The sequence below is a fragment of the Mixophyes fleayi genome, chromosome 8 (assembly GCF_038048845.1).
Source record: "Mixophyes fleayi isolate aMixFle1 chromosome 8, aMixFle1.hap1, whole genome shotgun sequence".
Taxonomy (NCBI): domain Eukaryota; kingdom Metazoa; phylum Chordata; class Amphibia; order Anura; family Limnodynastidae; genus Mixophyes; species Mixophyes fleayi.
In genome coordinates, this window is record NC_134409.1 from 15,130,717 (window position 1) to 15,149,351 (window position 18,635).

The following is an 18,635-nucleotide window of genomic DNA, read 5'->3' on the forward strand; positions in this document are numbered from 1 at the left end:
TGTGAGCAATGGCGCTGAATCTCCTGGGGGGGAGGTACTTATGAAATCCAAAAACCGCGAGATCCGACAATGCAACAATGACGTTTTGCCTGGATTCAGATCCGAGGGAGCGCGAAAGTACCGAGCCCACTCGCGAGCCTACTCGGATCCCCTAAGTTCGGGTGGGCGCGGATTTCAGAAAACCGTGCTTGAGCATCTCTAGTAATAACAATAGTTATAGTAGTAAAAATAATCATAGTAATAATAATATATATTTCTATGCTTTTCTTACCTTTTTGGATAAAACACAGAGGAAGATGAAGATGAACATTCCCTGGAAGGCATTGGAGATAGTGAAGAGGTATGCGGTGACCACTGAACCATTGACAACATGAAGGACCCCAAACATCCAGGTTGCCCCCAGGAGAAAGAGGAGGGCTAGTGCCCCCCGTGCACAGGACCTGCATAGGGACATAATGTTTTACGACTAGTGCACGTACATGAACAAAACTACAGCCTACACACAGCAACAAACAGCAACAGTCACTAAATAGTTGACATTCCCAGTGATGCTACATTACCGCCCTACAGGTTTGTATATTTTACAACAAAAGAGTTCCGTAAATATGGTTTACCCAGGTGACTGCCAGCGCCATATGACCTCAATTTAAAACTACTGTGAACAATTCCCTGAAGTTAAAGTCTGCTTATAATTACATGAAGCCTAAGAAAGCTGAAATAATAGCCTCCCTCCTCATCTGCCAGGTTATGACTTTTTATATATGGAATAAACATGCAATTACCAGAGAATACATATATATTGTTTTGAAATTGTTTAAAAATGTAAATCTGCTCTATAATGTGTTTGTAGTAGGGTTTATTCTTCAATTTTATTTATTTTGCCGTAAAAAGTATACACCACGCTGAGGAGATGGATCACAGATGCAGTAAGAGATGCTGGCGGGGAAAATTAGGGAATATTTTTTCTTTAGAAGTATAAAAGCTGAATATAATCCAACAGCTCCTCCTAAAATGTGACTGTGCCTAACATGAGACCAGTGAGATCCTTATAAGTAATAATAATGACTATCATTAATTATTATTATTATTATTATTAGTTATTATTATTATCATTAATTATTATTATCAGTAAAATATATTTAAGTGTTCACAACCTTGATATTGCCACTAATAATAATAATAAAATAATAAAAATTCATGATAATAATAACAATTATTATTATTATTATTATTATTATTATTAATGATAATAATTATAATAGTAATTTTAATAATAATAATAATAATAATAATAATAATAATAATTGTTATTATTATCATGAATTTTTATTATTTTATTATTATTATTAGTGGCAATATCAAGGTTGTGAACACTTAAATATATTTTACTGACAATGTTCAGGGGTGAACGGAGGATTGTCGGGGGGGGTTCCCCCCCGACCCCCAAAAAAAAACACCCCCCGCCAGCGCAGCAGTTCTGTTTCTTCAGCGCTGTCCTATACAGCAGCCGCGGCGCTGTCTAAGAAGCGTCCGCGGCGGTGCTGTATACACTACAGCACTGCCGCGGACGCTTCTTTGACAGCGCCGCGGCTGCTGTATAGGACAGTGCAGCTATAGCAGCCACTTAGTTAGCGCAGGGGGGGTTTCTGGAGACTCAGAAACCCCCCCTGCGTGCGCCACTGATGTTATATTTAAACAAATACAACTAGCAATTCTTACGCATAACAACACCATGGGCCTGATTCATTAAGGAAAGTAAGGCAAAAAAAAATGAGTAAGTTTTCTCCTGGACAAAACCATATTACAATGCAAGGGGTGCATATTAGTTTATTATTTTGCACATAAGATAAATACTGGCTGTTTTGTCATGTAGCACACAAATACTTGATAGCTTTATGTTTACACTGAAATTTAAAGTTGATCTAGGACATGCCCTCCCCCAACTATAAATCTGTCCCCGCATTTTAAGTTTACTTCTCCCTCCAATGCAACATGGTTTTGCACAGGTGCAAAGTTACTTGTTTTTTTTTTGCTTTACTTTCCTTAATGAATCAGTGGACATGCAACTAAAACTGCACTTGATGGAAAACTAGGGATAATTGAGCAAAGAAAAACAGGGAGAACATGTGGCATTTTTGGGGTTTACAAATAACCCTTAGCATTATCTATTAGCTCTAATGAAACGCTGCCCCACTTACCAAATTATCATTATATATTTCCCAAGCAGTAGATTTTGAAAAAAACCAAAACAAAATCTGATTTAGCATTAGCCTTGTTTTTAGCTCAGCAATATCTTCTCTTAAAAATATATAGTGGTGTATTATAAAAAGAACATACCAGAGAAATGCTGTTTATAATCTGATTTATTGCTATGGGTAATAGCACAGTAACCTGTTCACAAGTTTTCTAGATGTGTCCTATAGAAATAGTTTTTAGAATAAGTCCTATTTCAGCATAACGTCCCTTTAACCATTAAATAAGTAGACTTAAAAATATCACGTACCTTATGTTTTCATAGCAACTAACTTCTGGCTTCAACAAAGCAGTATGTCGGAAAACTTTGTATATGATCACTCCAAATGCCATTAAGTTAACCTGAAACATTAATAAGAGGAGTCACTGTGCATTCATGTATATTACAAGTCAACAGTAGGTTTACCACCTGGCCAGTAGCTTGCTGGCATGGACTGGGGACAGCTTTTCTTATAATACACAAGTGTGCAATGGACTTTTTATACTACCCCAAACTGACTGCATTGATCTATATACTTAGACTATACTTAACATAATAGATCCATTTTAGTTCATCGCTTTCGAAGTGTCACCAGGTAGCTTCATTGTACAATCACTTTGCCAGCTCCTCATTGTCATTTTATAATTACATATGTTTTAGTTTTTTTAAGTTCTCAACCCGATCGTCTTCACAATGTTATATTGTGTCCCCTCTCTTTTGTCTTGTCTAAACCCTGGGTTCCCGTCTCTGCTGCCCATCCCTAACTACACGTTGCTGTAGGCACTCGACTGTGCCCTAAATCCCCGCCCAGTACACTAGACACATGTCTTTTACACAGATCATTCCAAAGCCTTGCCAGTTATGTCATACAGCAACTACACTAAACAATTTAGTTTCCAACTGTCAATCCTTCAAATGATCCCTCAAAACTTACCCCTTCATGCTTGCCTACCCAAACCCTAAACTCTCACTTCCACTCTGTCTGCCTCATCCATTCTCCACATTCACTCTTGAGTCATTTGCACCTAGTGTCTCTTGTTACCCCCTTCCTCTAGAATGTACAGTCATGGTCAGTGATTCTCTCATTAACACAGGTGAGAGTGTTGAAGAGGACAAGGCTGGAGATCACTCTGTCATGCTGATTGAGTTAGAATAACAGACTGGAAGCTGTAAAAGGAGGGTGGTGCTTGAAATCATTGTTCTTCCACTGTTAACTATGGTTATCTGCAAGGAAACATATGCAGTCATCATTGCTTTGCACAAAAAGGGCTTCACAGGCAAGGATATTACTGCTAGTAAGATTGCACCTAATTCAAGCATTTATCGGATCATCAAGAACTTCAAGGAGAGAGATTCAATAGTTGTGAAGAAGGCTTCAGGGTGCCCAAGAATGTCCAACAAGCGCCAGGACCGTCTCCTAAAGTTAGTTCAGCTGCGGGATTGTGGCACATCAGTGCAGAGCTTGCTCAGGAATAGCAGCAGTCAGGTGTCAGTGAGGTGAAGACTTTTGGAGGATGGCCTGGCGTCAAAAAGGCCAGGAAAGAAGCCACTTCTCTCTAGGAAAAACATCATTGACAGATTGATATTCTGCAAAAGGTACAGGGATTGGACTGCTGAGAACTGGGGTAAAGTCATTTTCTCTAATGAATTCCCTTTCCGATTGGGGCATCTGGAAAAACGCTTGTCCCGAGAAGGAAAGGTGAGCGCGACCATCAGTCCTGTGTCATGTCAACAGTAAAGCATCCTGAGACCATTCATGGGTTGCGTCTCAGCCAAGGGAGTGGGCTCACTCACAATTTTGCCTAAGAACACATCCATGAATAAAGAATGGTACCAAAACATCCTCCAAGAGAAATTTCGACCAAACATCCAAGAACATTTTGGTGATGAACAATGCCTTTTCCAGCATGATGGAGTATCTTGCCATAAGGAAAATGTGATAACTAAGTGGCTCGGGGTTGAAAACATCGAAATTTTGGGTCCATGGCCAGGAAACTCCCCAAACATTACTCCCATTGAGAACTTGTGGTCGGTCCTCAAGAGGTGAATGGACAAACAAAAACCCACAAATTCTGACAAACTCCAGGCATTGATTAGGCAAGAATGGGCGGCCATCAGTCAGTATGTGGCCCAGAAGTTGATTGACAGCATGCCAGGGCGAATTGCAGAGGTCTTCAAAAAGAAGGGTCAACATTGAAATATTGACTCTTTGCATAAACTTAATGTAATTGTCAATAAAAGTCTGTAATTTTACTTCACTATACCATAGCAACATCTGACAAAAAAGTCTAAAAACACTGAAGCAGCAAACTTTGTGAAAACCAATAATTGTGTCATTCTCAAAACTTTTGGCCATGACTGTAAGCTCTCATTGCTCAGGTCCTCTCCTTCTATATCACATATCAATCTCCCTCGTGTGACCTTGTGATCAAGTCTTAACCTTAATCATCCACTACCAGCTGCTATTATTGCTAGCTCAATACCATCCATGGAGGTCTTATTATATTTAATTATATTCATGTCACTGTTATTATCTGTATCTTTCATTATATTTATTGTTCCCGTGTTTGTCATATCTGTCAGATGAATGTTCGACGTTACAGAATCTGAGACACCTTATAAATGACCAATGATGATGATGAGGATGGTAATGATGATGATGATGATGATGAGGATGATAATGATTTCTCCCCAGAAACATCATTTTCTTCAGGGAAATATCCACATAACCAGTAAATTTAACATTTAGGGGGTATTCAAATGTTAGCGAGAACCGTTAAAATCCCGTGCTCGAAAAATATTACCGTTAATGCGGTAATATTGTGCGTAAATACCATTGATACGGTAATTTACTCGCTGGATTTCAGCTCGCAGCTCAGGGAGATATTACCGTATTAACGGTAATATTTTTTGAGCGCAGGATTTTAGCGGTTCTGGCTAACAATTGAATACCCCCCTTACTGTTTTTCGACAACCAAAGGGAAAAAGATTTGACATACGTGGTGTGCAAGGCAAGAACCAACTCTTCAGGACTACAGCGTCTAATGAATCTTGCCTAAGCATCCTCTTTATTATAACGTTAAAAAATGTTCAGAATATACAACACAATGGCTTGTCACAACTATCTCTCCACAGAGTCATACTGATATATATTTTAAAGAAGCTTAGAAATCAGGAATAGACCAAGCACTACATTTGTTTTGATGTTTTACTTCCTAAACTTCTGCAGTTCCTGCAGGTAATTTCTCAGAGGAACTCTGTTTCATCCACTCCTGCTTACTAGTACGTCGGAAAACACCAGTTGTTAGATTACTCATAATCGCTGTCCTCGGGTGACTGTTTTAACAGCACGGTACATCAGAGGAACTCACAATATATCAAAGATTTCACCCGACCCCTTCATTGTATTGTGTAACAACAATAGAACACATTTTGACAACATATATCCATTCATTAGATGGACGGCGACAATCTTATCACAAACCGCAACGTCCTTCGCTTTAGGTGTTGCCATGGCAGAATCCTCCTGTCTGTGTAATTATTTGTGTAGCAGGTTTTCCTGACCATATATTCACAATCCCCTGATATGAGAGAGGTCATTTTCGGAGGTCATTTTTTTTTGTTAAACTGAATGTCCACTGATTGAATCACATGCAAGGAGATCTTGCAACAACTAGCGTATGGCAAATATATATTTTTATGTACCTAGATGTTTTCTTAATCCCAAGGTTTATTAATAGTGCACGACAAGAGCCAGAGAAGTGTTAATAATACACTAAATATTCATATTTACATGAAATTAGCACCTAGTGGCAGAAAAATGTTCATTACTGGAATAGTGAAAATTGAAACATGACAATAAGTTCCGTACAGTGTTCTGTGTAAATGCAGCATATTTAACATACTTATTCCTGGCTAGATGGATTCTTCTATTAGCAAAATACCCCAATGTATTAATCACATGTGAATGTTTAGTTAAGCGGCTAAAGAACTTTAAATGAAGACACCTTCATTTAAATTATTTTTCCCGTTTCCAATCAGTTTAATACCAGAAAAGTGGACAAAGATTTAATTCTACCACATACACCTGCTTGCAGATGAATTAGTTGAATAGAGGCATTTTGACATAGACTGAGTGCACCAAGTGGTGTCTGTGCAAAATCCAAAGAGATACAGACCAAGTAGAAGGGAGCATATGTGTTTGAGAAAACCATTATGTCTGCGAGTGCTCAGGGCAGGTGCAAACAGTGCGTCATGATTATAACAGTCCCCAACATTAGCAAACCGCTTGTGATTGGCTATTTTTCGAATGCTGATTGGGTATTTCTTCATCGCTCAGGCATATATTATGCATTTGTGTGAAAATGTAAGCACCATTATTTATTTTCATACACTAGGGGGAAAATGAATCAAGCCGCCAGTTTCCGGTGGATTTGAAAAGTGGAGATGTTGCCTATAGCAACCGATCAGATTCTAACTATCATTTATTTAGTACATTCTACAAAGTGACAGCTAGAATCTGATTGGCTGCTTTAGGCAACATCTCCAATTTTCATACCCTCCGTAAACTCTCAGCTTGATAAATTTACCCCCTAGATTGGGAGTTGGGAGTTGATTTTGCAATATTAGAGATATTAGCAGGTTTATTGATACGTATTAGCAAATGTGTTTGTTGCAAATAAAATAAATGGTTAAAAACATGTGGAGCAAATGGGACGTATGTGCACGTGGATTATGCATGGTATACGCTAGGCGCATATGCTACTGTTGCCAATCGCATGCATCTTAAGATAGTTGCCACTCCGCATATGGACGCAATTACTGCTTTTTTAATGAACGCAAATTGCACCGGCGAATTGCGGCGCAACTCAGCCTGAGAATCCAAATGGCTGCATATTGCCCAATTCGGGTACCGGCGCAGAGTTGTGCCAAGCCCATCTGCTGCCTGAGGTGGCTACTGAAATTGCGGCCATTTGTCCACTATACCATAAATATATATGTATGTAAGAAAACTCCATTCTATCATTTTGCTGCCCTAATCCTGCCTGCCTAAAATGTTCACTCCCTAAGCACAGTTACACACTTACATATGGCCATATGGAACAATGATACAATGCCATCGGCAGCACAGAGACATTGTATTGATGGCAGATAATGTTAGTACATGAGGGAAAGGAGTGCGTTTCAAGGACCAATAGTAGATCTAGGGACCAACCCAACCTGTGCTGGTAAGGCTGGGGAAGTGGGTTAAGCATGTGGGAGGGATAAGTTTAGTGTAAGTACGTGGACTCCATTACCGCCTGGCCCTATTGTAAATTCCTGACAGCCTTAAAAAAATAGATTACTTAAGGCGACCTATAGGGATTACGTTAGACAACATGTCATGGAGTAAACATATTTTATACAACAAACAAAGTCTACATTTCAAACTGATTGAAGGATCCTTTCACCCAAGTCAAAATTAAGGCAATGAAACGCAAGGTGAAAACTTCTCAGTGTGTGTGTATAGGTCTATGTTTTTAAGCACTGACATCAGAGAACATATATTAGGCAACATTCAGGGCAAGTTGACTGCCCAATTGTGGGTCTCTTGTAGAGTTGGATGCAATTACTGTCTAAAATCCAGACGTAAATTCAGTCCAAATAAAGTGACATATCCAATGTAGTATGTTTAGTCGGACGCATCTCAGTAGATCGTTGTCATTATCAGCTTGTATCTTACACCAGGGGTAGAGCACCCGCGACATATATATTTCCTGATAGGCTTATCTGCGTCTAGGTCTACATAGGTCACATTTACTAGAACACACCTTTATTGTGCTTGACCTACGCTTGCACTCTCCTCGCCACCCCCTATCCACCTCTATAAACGTAAGGAGTCATATACGCAGGATGCAATTGACTGTTGATACAGACTCAAGTGTAAGTCTTGTTTGCAGACATGTGCCAGGGGCAAAAGCAGGATTTGTAGAGGGGGGTTTTCACACCACGCCGCCAGTGGGCTTGACCAGCATGCATGGGAGCATAGCTATAATATTAGACAGTGCTTGGCTACTCTCCAACTCTTCCTATCCCTATAATATACATGGGCAATGCTGCATGCACTACTGTTACGTGCACGCAGCTCTCCCTTTTCAAGCAGAGCCGTGTGAAGCAGGGTCCAGCCACCTCAATTATATGGTGCCCCAGGGTTGGAGGGGTGTTTCCAGGCACTAGGAAACCCCCCTCAGTTTGCCTATGTGCGCCGCAGTGAAATGCACATTTTACACTATGCAAATGGACTTTTGTTGACCTCTACATGACACCCTGTGTGTCTACAACCTGAAGTTGTGACTGTCTGCTATTCTCAAAAAGGAGTTTGGCATCCTAGCCGATGTTCTTCTAACTCAAATGTGTCAATTTTGCTACAATTTGGAGGACGAGTAAAAGGTTGGTTTGGTAATCCCATGATTTTTTGGATCATTCTCAATAAATACACTCTTATGTGAAACATTAGCTGTTAAGGATTAATGCAACACGTATACATTCCAGTTGATACCTTGAAGTTTTTAAGTGTTGGAAGTTTTAACTTCTTATTTGTTTTGTTATATTTGCACCATGTGTGAATCCCTGCATTTGAAACAACTACAAATGAAATAATGTGAGCGTGCAAAACGCCAGGTCAATCTGGAACACGTTCCAATGCAAATAAAAAACACTTTGTAAGATTATTGGGGGTGGGGGGAAGGGGGATTAAGCTTGATGAGACTTCTGATAGTTCAGGAAAGTTTAAGGTTGAGTTTTTAAGCCAAATGCAACAACTTAGCAGACCTCACACTGTTATAGAGAAACAATATTTCTAGATGTTCCAGGTCTCCGAGTCAACGAGCGGCTGCTCCTGTGAAATAGCCAACTCCAGACTGATGCTACAATTTGGGTTAAAAATAACTGTGATGATTACAGGGTAGATACGGCTTCGTGAGAGGTGAAGATGACTCATTTTAAGAGCTGTCCGATCACCAATAACAGAAGATACAACACAAAAAAAGTTGGCAATATCAGAGAATCAAAATGTTGGCATACTTTCTTCTTGAAACCTCCTGCTGAGTTTTTCTAAAATGCAGCTGACATTTATAACTTAACTATGTTCTTTGAAAATTCCAGCCACAATCTTATTGTCTAAATCTGTGTTTATAGAAAACAACAGCCTTTATTTTAACCATGAACTTGACAACATTGTATACGAGCTATAACTAATTCATGCACTTCAGTAATTAACAACCCCAGAATTGATAGTTTAGTAACGTGACACAAATAGGACAATGACAATGATGTAGTTTTGGCCCGTGGTGAAAAATGTGAACAAGCAGCCACCTTACACCACCTTGTCTTTTTTGGCACTTTTTTTTGCACTTGTCTAGCCCCCTAATGCCCATTCCTTCTTGCTACTTGACCCACTTTTATCTACCCCCATTGGTATCTAAGCCACTTGCCTATACCCCATTCCTAAATGACCGTCACATGCCCCCATTGACATTTGCGTTCAACTTGCCTGCTGTTCTCTTGTATTCTACTTCTTTTGTATTCCCCCTTGTATTCTACCCCTGTTTTGCATGCGTAATGAGGGTTTCCAGTTGGCCAGAAACCCCCCCTCCATCCAGGATCATTGACAGGCTGGTCCCTTCCCTGGGTCCAGAAACTTTAGTGCCTCTCATCTAAAGACCCTGTCTTCTATAGTGTACTTCCTGTCCCTCTCTTTTGGAGGGACGGGCAGTATGACAGAGTGCAGTCCAATAAGAGAGGCAGACAGAAGAGTCTGCCTCTGAAATCTACAGAGGTACAAGGTCAGTGGGGGGGGGGAGGAATCTTACTGTAATGGGTGTGGATGGCAGTGTATTAATTTAAAGGTGAGAGTGGGCGATAATCATTTAATAGTGAGTGGGAAATATTAATGTATTTCTGTGGGGCAATTTATTTGATGGTGGGGACTATTCCATTTAATATTGAGATCAAAGCAATGCTAGGGTTGTTTTAATTTAATATGGGACTGAGCTTAGGAGGGAGGAGTGATATTAATTAATTGTGAATACCAGTTAGTTACTATTAGGACAAATTGGGGTAAATAGGTTTAATTATTAAATTGACGTACTAATTATTGAAAATTGGGGCTCTAGTAGGAATATTTATTAAATGTGAGTACCATTTATTTAATGTCAGGGCGTGTTGGGGGAGAAATAGTTCTATCTATTAATTCTGAATGCTATTAATTTAATTTTAGTGTTAATTGGGAGGAAATAGGTCTATTTATTAAATGTGAATGCTATTAATTTAATACCAGGCTTGTTTCAGGTAGGGAAGCCTAATTATGAAATGTAGGTGCTATTGATTTAACGTCTGGACTGGGCCAGCAGGACACAATTGAAACAACGGCAACCATATCTATTGTTATGCCACTGACATGCAGGGGTGCCAAGAGGTATTTCGGTCCCCGGTACAGCAACTTATTTGGGCCCCTTCAATAGCCGCAGGAGGGGCGTGGAAGGATGGAAGCCCCTCCCACCACATAAGCCAGGGCCCCCATACTTTGTACCTGCTCCCCTTAACCCTCTCGCGCCACTGCTGACTTGTATACTGTAATCTAATGCCACTGAAACTTGCACTCAACTAATCAAGGCATATATCTCTGAATGCAACAGCTTGCATTATATCTGAGCCCTTTGCGGCATGCCGCTAAACAATCATTAAGAATCTTACTTGACATAAAACTGATACAATAAAACACTAGAGAATGTGAATATTAACAATATAAAAAAGAATGTTGCACTTACAAGAATAATAAGACAGGCAGGTCCAATGAAACTCCATATAAAATTGTTCTCTGTGCTCAGCCAGCACCTTCAAAATAAATAAAAATAATAACATAGATAAATTTTACTGTTAAGAATATATATTAATACATGCACACACACACACATGTATGTATATATACACATACAGTATCTAATATATATATAAGCCTAGTGACGTGTGTTAGTCTGTGTGTGTGTGTGAAAAAAAAACAAAACAAGCTGCAGCGCCACCTGCTGGGCGGAGTTATACACTGACCTACTAAATTCTTAGTGTGTGTGGGGAAAAAAACTCAGAAAGGGCTGAAATTTGGTATATTAAGATGTTTTTAATTTGATAATTTAATTTGTTAATTGTTAAAAGTGTTTATAAAGATTTAAAAAATATATATATATATTTCTTGAAGGAGAAGTGACAGTTGGGAGTGGTTGGTGGTTGCCAGTGGTGACAGTGGGGAGTGGTTGGTGGTTGCCGGGGGTGACAGTTGGGAGTGGTTGGTGGTTGCCGGGGGTGACAGTTGGGAGTGGTTGGTGGTTGCCGGGGGTGACAGTGGGGAGTGGTTGGTGGTTGCCGGAAGTGACAGTGAGGAGTGGTTGGTGGTTGCCGGGGGTGACAGTTGGGAGTGGTTAGTGGTTGCCGGGGGTGACAGTTGGGAGTGGTTGGTGGTTGCCAGGGGTGACAGTGGGGAGTGGTTGGTGGTTGCCGGGGGTGACAGAGCGAGAGGAGTGTGATACTCAGGACCGCTGAGAGAGATTCTGGAGAGAGAGAGAGTCTGGATAGACATCTGGATAGATGTGGCGATAAAGATGAAGGATGAGGTGATGGAGAAAAATTATGAGGTGGTGACATGTGGACAAAACCACGTTAAAAAAGGGCGCTTGCGTCGGGAAGTAACGCTCTTCCCCTGAGGAGGCCTGGGCTATGGCCCAAATGCATGACAAGAACCCTTTTAACACTTTAAGTAGCTTGATTTGACTAGAATGCATGAGTATCATGCACGGGTTAACTTGCATATACATATATATATATATATATATATATATATATATATATACATATATATATATCATCATCATCATCTATTTATATAGCGCCACTAATTACGCAGCGCTGTACAGAGAACTCATTCACACATATATATATATATATATATATATATATACATATTATATATATATATATATATATATATTAGACAAGTTAATCCGTGCATGATACTCATGCATTCTAGTCAAATCAAGCTACTTAAGGTGTTAAAAAGGTTCTTGTAATGCATTTGGGCCATAGCCCAGGCCTCCTCAGGGGAAGAGCGTTACTTCCCGACGCAAGCGCCCTTTTTTAACGTGGTTTTGTCCACATGTCACCACCTCATAATTTTTCTCCATCACCTCATCCTTCATCTTTATCGCCACATCTATCCAGATGTCTATCCAGACACAGGGATCTCTCTCAGCGGTCCTGAGTATCACACTCCTCTCGCTCTGTCACCCCCAGCAACCACCAACCACTCCCCACTGTCACCCCCGGCAACCACCAACCACTCCAACTGTCACTTCTCCTTCAAGAAATATATATATATTTTTTTTAAAATCTTTACAAACACTTTTAACAATTAACAAATTAAATTAACAAATTAAAAACATCTTAGTATACCAAATTTCAGCCCTTTCTGAGTTTTTTTTATCCACACACACTAAGAATTTAGTAGGTCAGTGTATAACTCCGCCCAGCAGGTGGCGCTGCAGCAAATTTCAGCCCTTTCTGAGTTTTTTTCCCCACACACACTAAAATTTAGTAGGTCAGTGTATAACTTCGCCCAGCAGGTGGCGCTGCAGCTTGGTTTTTTTTTCCCCACACACAGACACACGCGACTAGGCTTTTATATAGTAGATATATATATATATATATATATATATATATATATATATATATATATTCACACACACACAATATACTTACACTTTATCTGTGCCATAATATCTGTATCCCAGAATAGCCGAAATTCCGACAACTACGGCTGGGCTGCAGTACCCAAAAATGTAAAAATTCTTATGCAAAAATCCTCGGTTGTAGATGACTCCGACGACGATGAGATACAAGTGAATACCTTCTATACACATCCAAGCAAAGGCAGCAAGAAAGAAGTAATGTAGTAACCCGGCAATAGTAGCACAAAGAAGCTAGAAATACAAACATATCAAAGTTATGGGGGAAAGTATAATCCACTGTGGTTCTAGAACAGTAAAAACAAAGAGTTCTGTCTGATTATAAAATGCATGGTAGAAAAGCATCCATGGAAGCTTAATGGAAATATCAACCTATTTAGTAAAACTAAAGACATTTGGTAATTGGAAGAACCCTTGAAGTTTACAATCAAACAAGTGATGAAATATGAAACACAGTAATATCATGGGAAATGCTTTAAATGATGACTCTGCTCTTTGGTTAAAGAATACAACCCCTGCGTGCAATAATCTGTCGTTTAAAATGTTACTGACAAATCTGTAAACATTTTATTTGATGTTGTAGCCTGCAGCATTGACTTTATAGCACCCTTATGCGGATAAGTAGGTTACTTTCCTACAGCCGCCTCTGCTGAAACCCTGAATCCGGCACAAGGCATTAAAAGAGACACTATTAGGATTCCTGAATATTTTATGATTTTAAATATAGGGTACTCTCCTGCCATTGATGCAATACAATGCCTAGTTCTTGCTCTATTCAATCAAGTAGCCTTGTTCAATCTGCCTAGGTGCAGAAAATATTGCACAAAAGTAGGATTTTCTTGAGAATATTTTTATCCTCAGATCTATAAGATTATAGAGGTTGTGCAGAAACATAAATACAAGTTCTACATAATGTTGATGATTGTGTCCCTTTAAGTAGTGGTTTTGCCGGGCACGGAATATCAGCAGGGCTGCAAGGAAGGGGATGGGAGGGCTCCAGTTCACTCTCCCAGATCGCATTGGTTGAAGGGAGATTGATTGTATTTTTGACCAATCCTGTGTTACTGACAATAAGTACTTGGGTGGTCTGAAAGTAAACTTATAAAACCTGTTCTGTGAGTTTCAGACTTGTAGCTCTGCATAGTCTCCCTGTCTTGGGAAAGAACGGAAACTCCTCCGACTTCAACCCTAGGTTGGAGGGTGCAGAGAGCCACCTTGGATGGTGTAATTTTGCATCCCTGCTCCCTCCCCAGCCTTGGGGGTGGGTGGGTAGGTCTTCACTGGTCAGACCAATAGGAAGCAGCATGCTCTCTGGCATTGGTCCACGCAGTCCAGTCCTACCTCTAAACATCACCAGGGCTGATGGAGCCAGAACTCTGGGCCCTCGTCGGTTATCCCATCCACCCTCTATTAAAAGTCTCCATGGATCATATGTACCTCACCCCCCACACACACACACATTGGCACTCCTTCTACCAGGCCATGCCCTCGATCCAAATGAATGCCCTCACAATGTGATTTAGCTAGACAGGCCAAACAGTTAGGCCATATCCCCTATGAATCTTGTGATGGGGTGTCCCATGAAATTGGTGTTGTTGGGTGATTATGAGTTTCTGATTCTGAAAACCTGCCCTCAGGCCTCACCAAGAGGTGATGTATTAGATCGGTGGAATATTACTTAATCCACTTTTTATCCAATTGGCGAGATCTGTGGCTGGAATTGGGAAGCAAAGCTATATCACGCTCTCCTTCTCACCTAAGTTTTATCTGTTACATATTCATCACAGACTGCCAACGCTCCAAGAGAATTAAACGGTAATGCAATCACAGTTACACCGGTTTTCTAGCATTTTGTGTACAATGTTATTACAAAAATTGAAAGGGGAATAAGAGGCCCCAGTTTCATAAAACTTACATAATAAACAGGTTAGACTGCAGATCTGAGCTGCCCGGCCTTAATGCCTAAATACGGCCTCTTTTGTGGGTTTCCTCTAATGAACAGGCCCAAAACAACTATTCATTTCATTACATATTCATCAGAAAAAAGATTTGTAAAGAAATTGTATTACATCTCAGATAGATGGATCGCTGATAGCTGCCATTAGAATGAATAGTGAGTTTGACACGTATCAGACGTTAATAAATCAGGCAGCTGTGTGACCAATGTTGTGATCTGGACTACTCTCTGTCTAATATACGCCATTATTATTTTGTGCCTCAGACCTTATGCTGAATTCCAATTTAAATGTATAAATCTTTCAACTCTATCTCTAGAACTCTCTTGTCAAATTTCATTTGTCTTTCATCTCCTTACTTCCCAAGACATTTTTCCACTCTAATATCTCTTTTCCTGATCTGTGCAAACATCTAAGTCAGGCCTGGCCAGGTCTTGTGAAACTACAAATCCCAGCATACCTTGCCAGCTGTCGGCTGGCTGCATTCTGGGGCTTGTAGTACACCTGTAGCGGAAACATTAAAGTGTGATGTTTTCTACACATAGTGGAGGCAAATTATGCCGGTTGAACACATTTTTACGAGAATGCAATTAATTAAACCAGTGACATCACACGCTGAAGCGCAACAGCAAGTTTGGGGAGGTTCTTCGTGCCTCACTGACGTTACTGGTACCTGGTGAACGGATAGGCGAATTTCACTGAAATCCATCCCCGCCCACAAATGGCTGTGTCCATAATGGGGCTCACTTAGGGCATATGTACACTCAAAACTGTGGTGTAACGTGTGTATTTTGATTTGCAACTCAAAATACTGTGTAAGTATGCGGCTACATCAAGATCGGGATGCGAAATAGTAAAAATGTGCTAGTCGCATCGTCACCTTGAATAATAAACAGTAATTAGCACAAGTGTTTATAGCCTGGGCTGGTTACTGCAAATGCTGGGGGACAAAGAGGATTGGGATACTACCAGAAATGCAGCAACCAGCAACAGGCTACATCAAACTGCACTGGTCACACTATAACAAGCCCACAGTGTGCAAAGAGGAAATATAATCTTACATGTAGTTGACGGCTGCACTGCAATGTGGTGATATCAATGTTTAACGTTGCAGCATAATAACTATCTGTATGTACTCTATATGTGCCTTATAAATAAAGTTGAAGAAACCACAAAATACAAATATCCCCCATATAAGAGGCCAAATTAAACAGTGTTGCTCAGCTCTTCGACTGAGTTGCAGGATAGCTATGTGAGTGGCCAGGTTAACCCCTCAACCAATTGCCTACTCTCACAGAATGTCCGGGAGACTCCTGAATTTTTGGGAGTTCTCCCGGACTCTGGGAGAGCAGGACAACACACCGGGTACAGCTCACCTCGTTTGTGAAGCGGGTGGGGGCGGAGCTAAACGCATCATCCTGGCCCGCCCCCACCCACCGATAGACTGAAATGGGCAAATATTGACAGGGGGCGTGGCCTAATGTCGCGATTCACGTGGACACACCCCCAAGATGGATCCCCCTCCTGGACAGCTGGCTGCAAAAGTTGGTAAGTATGCAATGTAACCGTGTTGATATGATTAGGCTGAAGCACTGTGGCCCTCCTAGGTGGTTCCCCAGCACCATCGGAGGCAGCACCCCCCTCTAACTCTGACCTTAGCAGTCAGCAAGGAGGGTGACCTCTCCTGCTCCCTTCAGTCTGGGTGTGTGGCGCTGAACTGTGACACCATATCCCAACCTGCCACTGCGTGCCTCTCTCTAGCACAGAACAGGTGCTTACAAAGAAGACAGACTTTAAAAATACATTGTGTGTACAGTAAGCATTAAAAGCATTTTGATTTATGTATTTTTTTGGAGAAAAAAAAATTAAATCCTAATTTTTTTACTAATGATTATACTGTTGTTTTTTAATGCGTTCTGCCTTGACATTATATTGCAGAGACGCTTGTGCAGTCTGTTCTGTATATCTATATACGCTAAGTAACGCTTAGGCAGAGCGCACTTATACCCAGATTCAAATGGAAACGTGTCTTGAGATCTGTTTGGATTTGAAAACTATGCAGAAGTTCCATGCTCATTTTTAAAACTCAAGTGACGTGCAAGTTGTGTCCAAACATATATCAGGCTCTCAGTGTTTAATGTGGCCCCGAACCATTGGCCCTTAGCGTCTGCCTAGATTCGCTTAACGCTACCGCCGGCCATGAAGTCGAGTCAGGCATATAACTATCCTGTCTTGAACAAGTGAGTGCTTATTAGATTATAATAAAAAAGCAGGGCTATTATTCTGCATTATATTATAGCTTTGAATAAAGCCAATTTAGCAAGCAATACATTGCAGCTAACATCAAACCTGCACTGTGTGCACGGAGTGCATTCAAAATGTAATTACTGCACTGAAAGAGACCATTAATAGTTATTGTATTTTTCTAGAGATAAGTACAGGAACGATCAACAGTTTCACTCTTTTCACGGGTCTAAGAAGCCAGATCATGGTAAGTGAAGAGAGGTATGACAAACTGGCAGTTATGTAGTCCCTTTTCCCCGGAGGAGTATGAAAGTAAAACAAGATAGATGATGCTTTTAGCTATTAAGAGTTGTTCTGTCACTGAGATCTCACACTAAAGCAACCAAACAAAGAACACAAACTACTGTCTAAAACTAGGAACTTTTTTTTAGGAATCGTAAGGGCCGATTCAATTCGGCCATGTTATCCAAGGAATAACGCAGCGCTAATATTATTATCATTAATACAGTAATTTTAACCTGGATTTTTGCTTGCGGCCCTGAGGGCTGCAAGCAGATTCTAGCTGTCCATTTGTAGAATGTACTAAATAAATGATAGCTAGAATCTGATAGGCAACATCTCCAATTTTTAAGCCCGCCGGAATCTCGCAGCTTGATACATTTACGCCCCACAGACTCTATGGGGGGGATTCAATGTGATGTGCCTCAGGAACAGTCAGGGGGAGGACGCATCGAGGCAATGTCCGGCAAGAACTCTCTGCTCATTTTTCCTCACTTCCCGCAGGGAAATGCGACCAAATTTCTTTTTGGAAGAGGTGGCAATGTGCGAAGGACCGCTTTGAATTGACTCTCCCCTTAAGTCTTGTAAGTGTGGACTGATGTGTTTATAAAAGTATAAATTGTGGACTTAATTAATTATGCAGCATGTCAGGAGATGTTGCATATAATGACCTTATCTGCCAATGATATCTTAACTGCCAAATTAATGTAATCCTCAACTGCATTTCCACAATAATTATGTTTTAAAGCAAACATTGCTCCCTACTTGGCAGCAGCAGAAAACACATTCTTTATTGCCCAGGTGCACCACACAGGACCGTTACGGAGGCATGGAAAGGTTGTTGGTGCAACTGGACAATAAATAAAGAAATTTCTGCCGCAAACTTGTGGTGGTGTTGCCTTTTTCTATGGCAAGTTTTGGGGTCAATCTGTTAAAATGTTAAAAATAGGTGCGAATTTAGAGAGCTGTTACACTACTGTTTCCTATACACTTTGGGCAGCACGGTGGCTCAGTGGTTTGAACTTCTGCCTTACAGCACTGGGGTCATGAGTTCGATTCCTGACCATGGCCTTATCTGTGTGGAGTTTGTATGTTCTCCTTGTGTTTGTGTGGGTTTTCTCCGGGTGCTCCGGTTTCTTCCCACACTCCAAA

The 18,635-nt window shown here is 40.6% G+C and overlaps 1 protein-coding gene and 1 long non-coding RNA gene across 2 annotated transcripts in view; both read right to left on the reverse strand.

Annotated features, from left to right (window-relative positions):
• LOC142100007 (uncharacterized) overlaps nt 1-18,635 on the reverse strand; it is a 656,382-nt gene that overhangs the window by 246,465 nt on the left and 391,282 nt on the right. The gene's annotated exons all lie outside the window — the stretch shown is intronic.
• ADGRL4 (adhesion G protein-coupled receptor L4) overlaps nt 1-18,635 on the reverse strand; it is a 113,919-nt gene that overhangs the window by 5,555 nt on the left and 89,729 nt on the right. Inside the window, exons 12-15 of the mRNA XM_075181967.1 lie at nt 13,019-13,239; nt 11,041-11,107; nt 2,504-2,595; nt 272-440 (exon numbers count right to left, since the gene is read on the reverse strand). Of these exons, the coding sequence (XP_075038068.1) occupies nt 272-440; nt 2,504-2,595; nt 11,041-11,107; nt 13,019-13,239 (549 nt within the window). The remainder of the gene's footprint in view (nt 1-271; nt 441-2,503; nt 2,596-11,040; nt 11,108-13,018; nt 13,240-18,635) is intronic.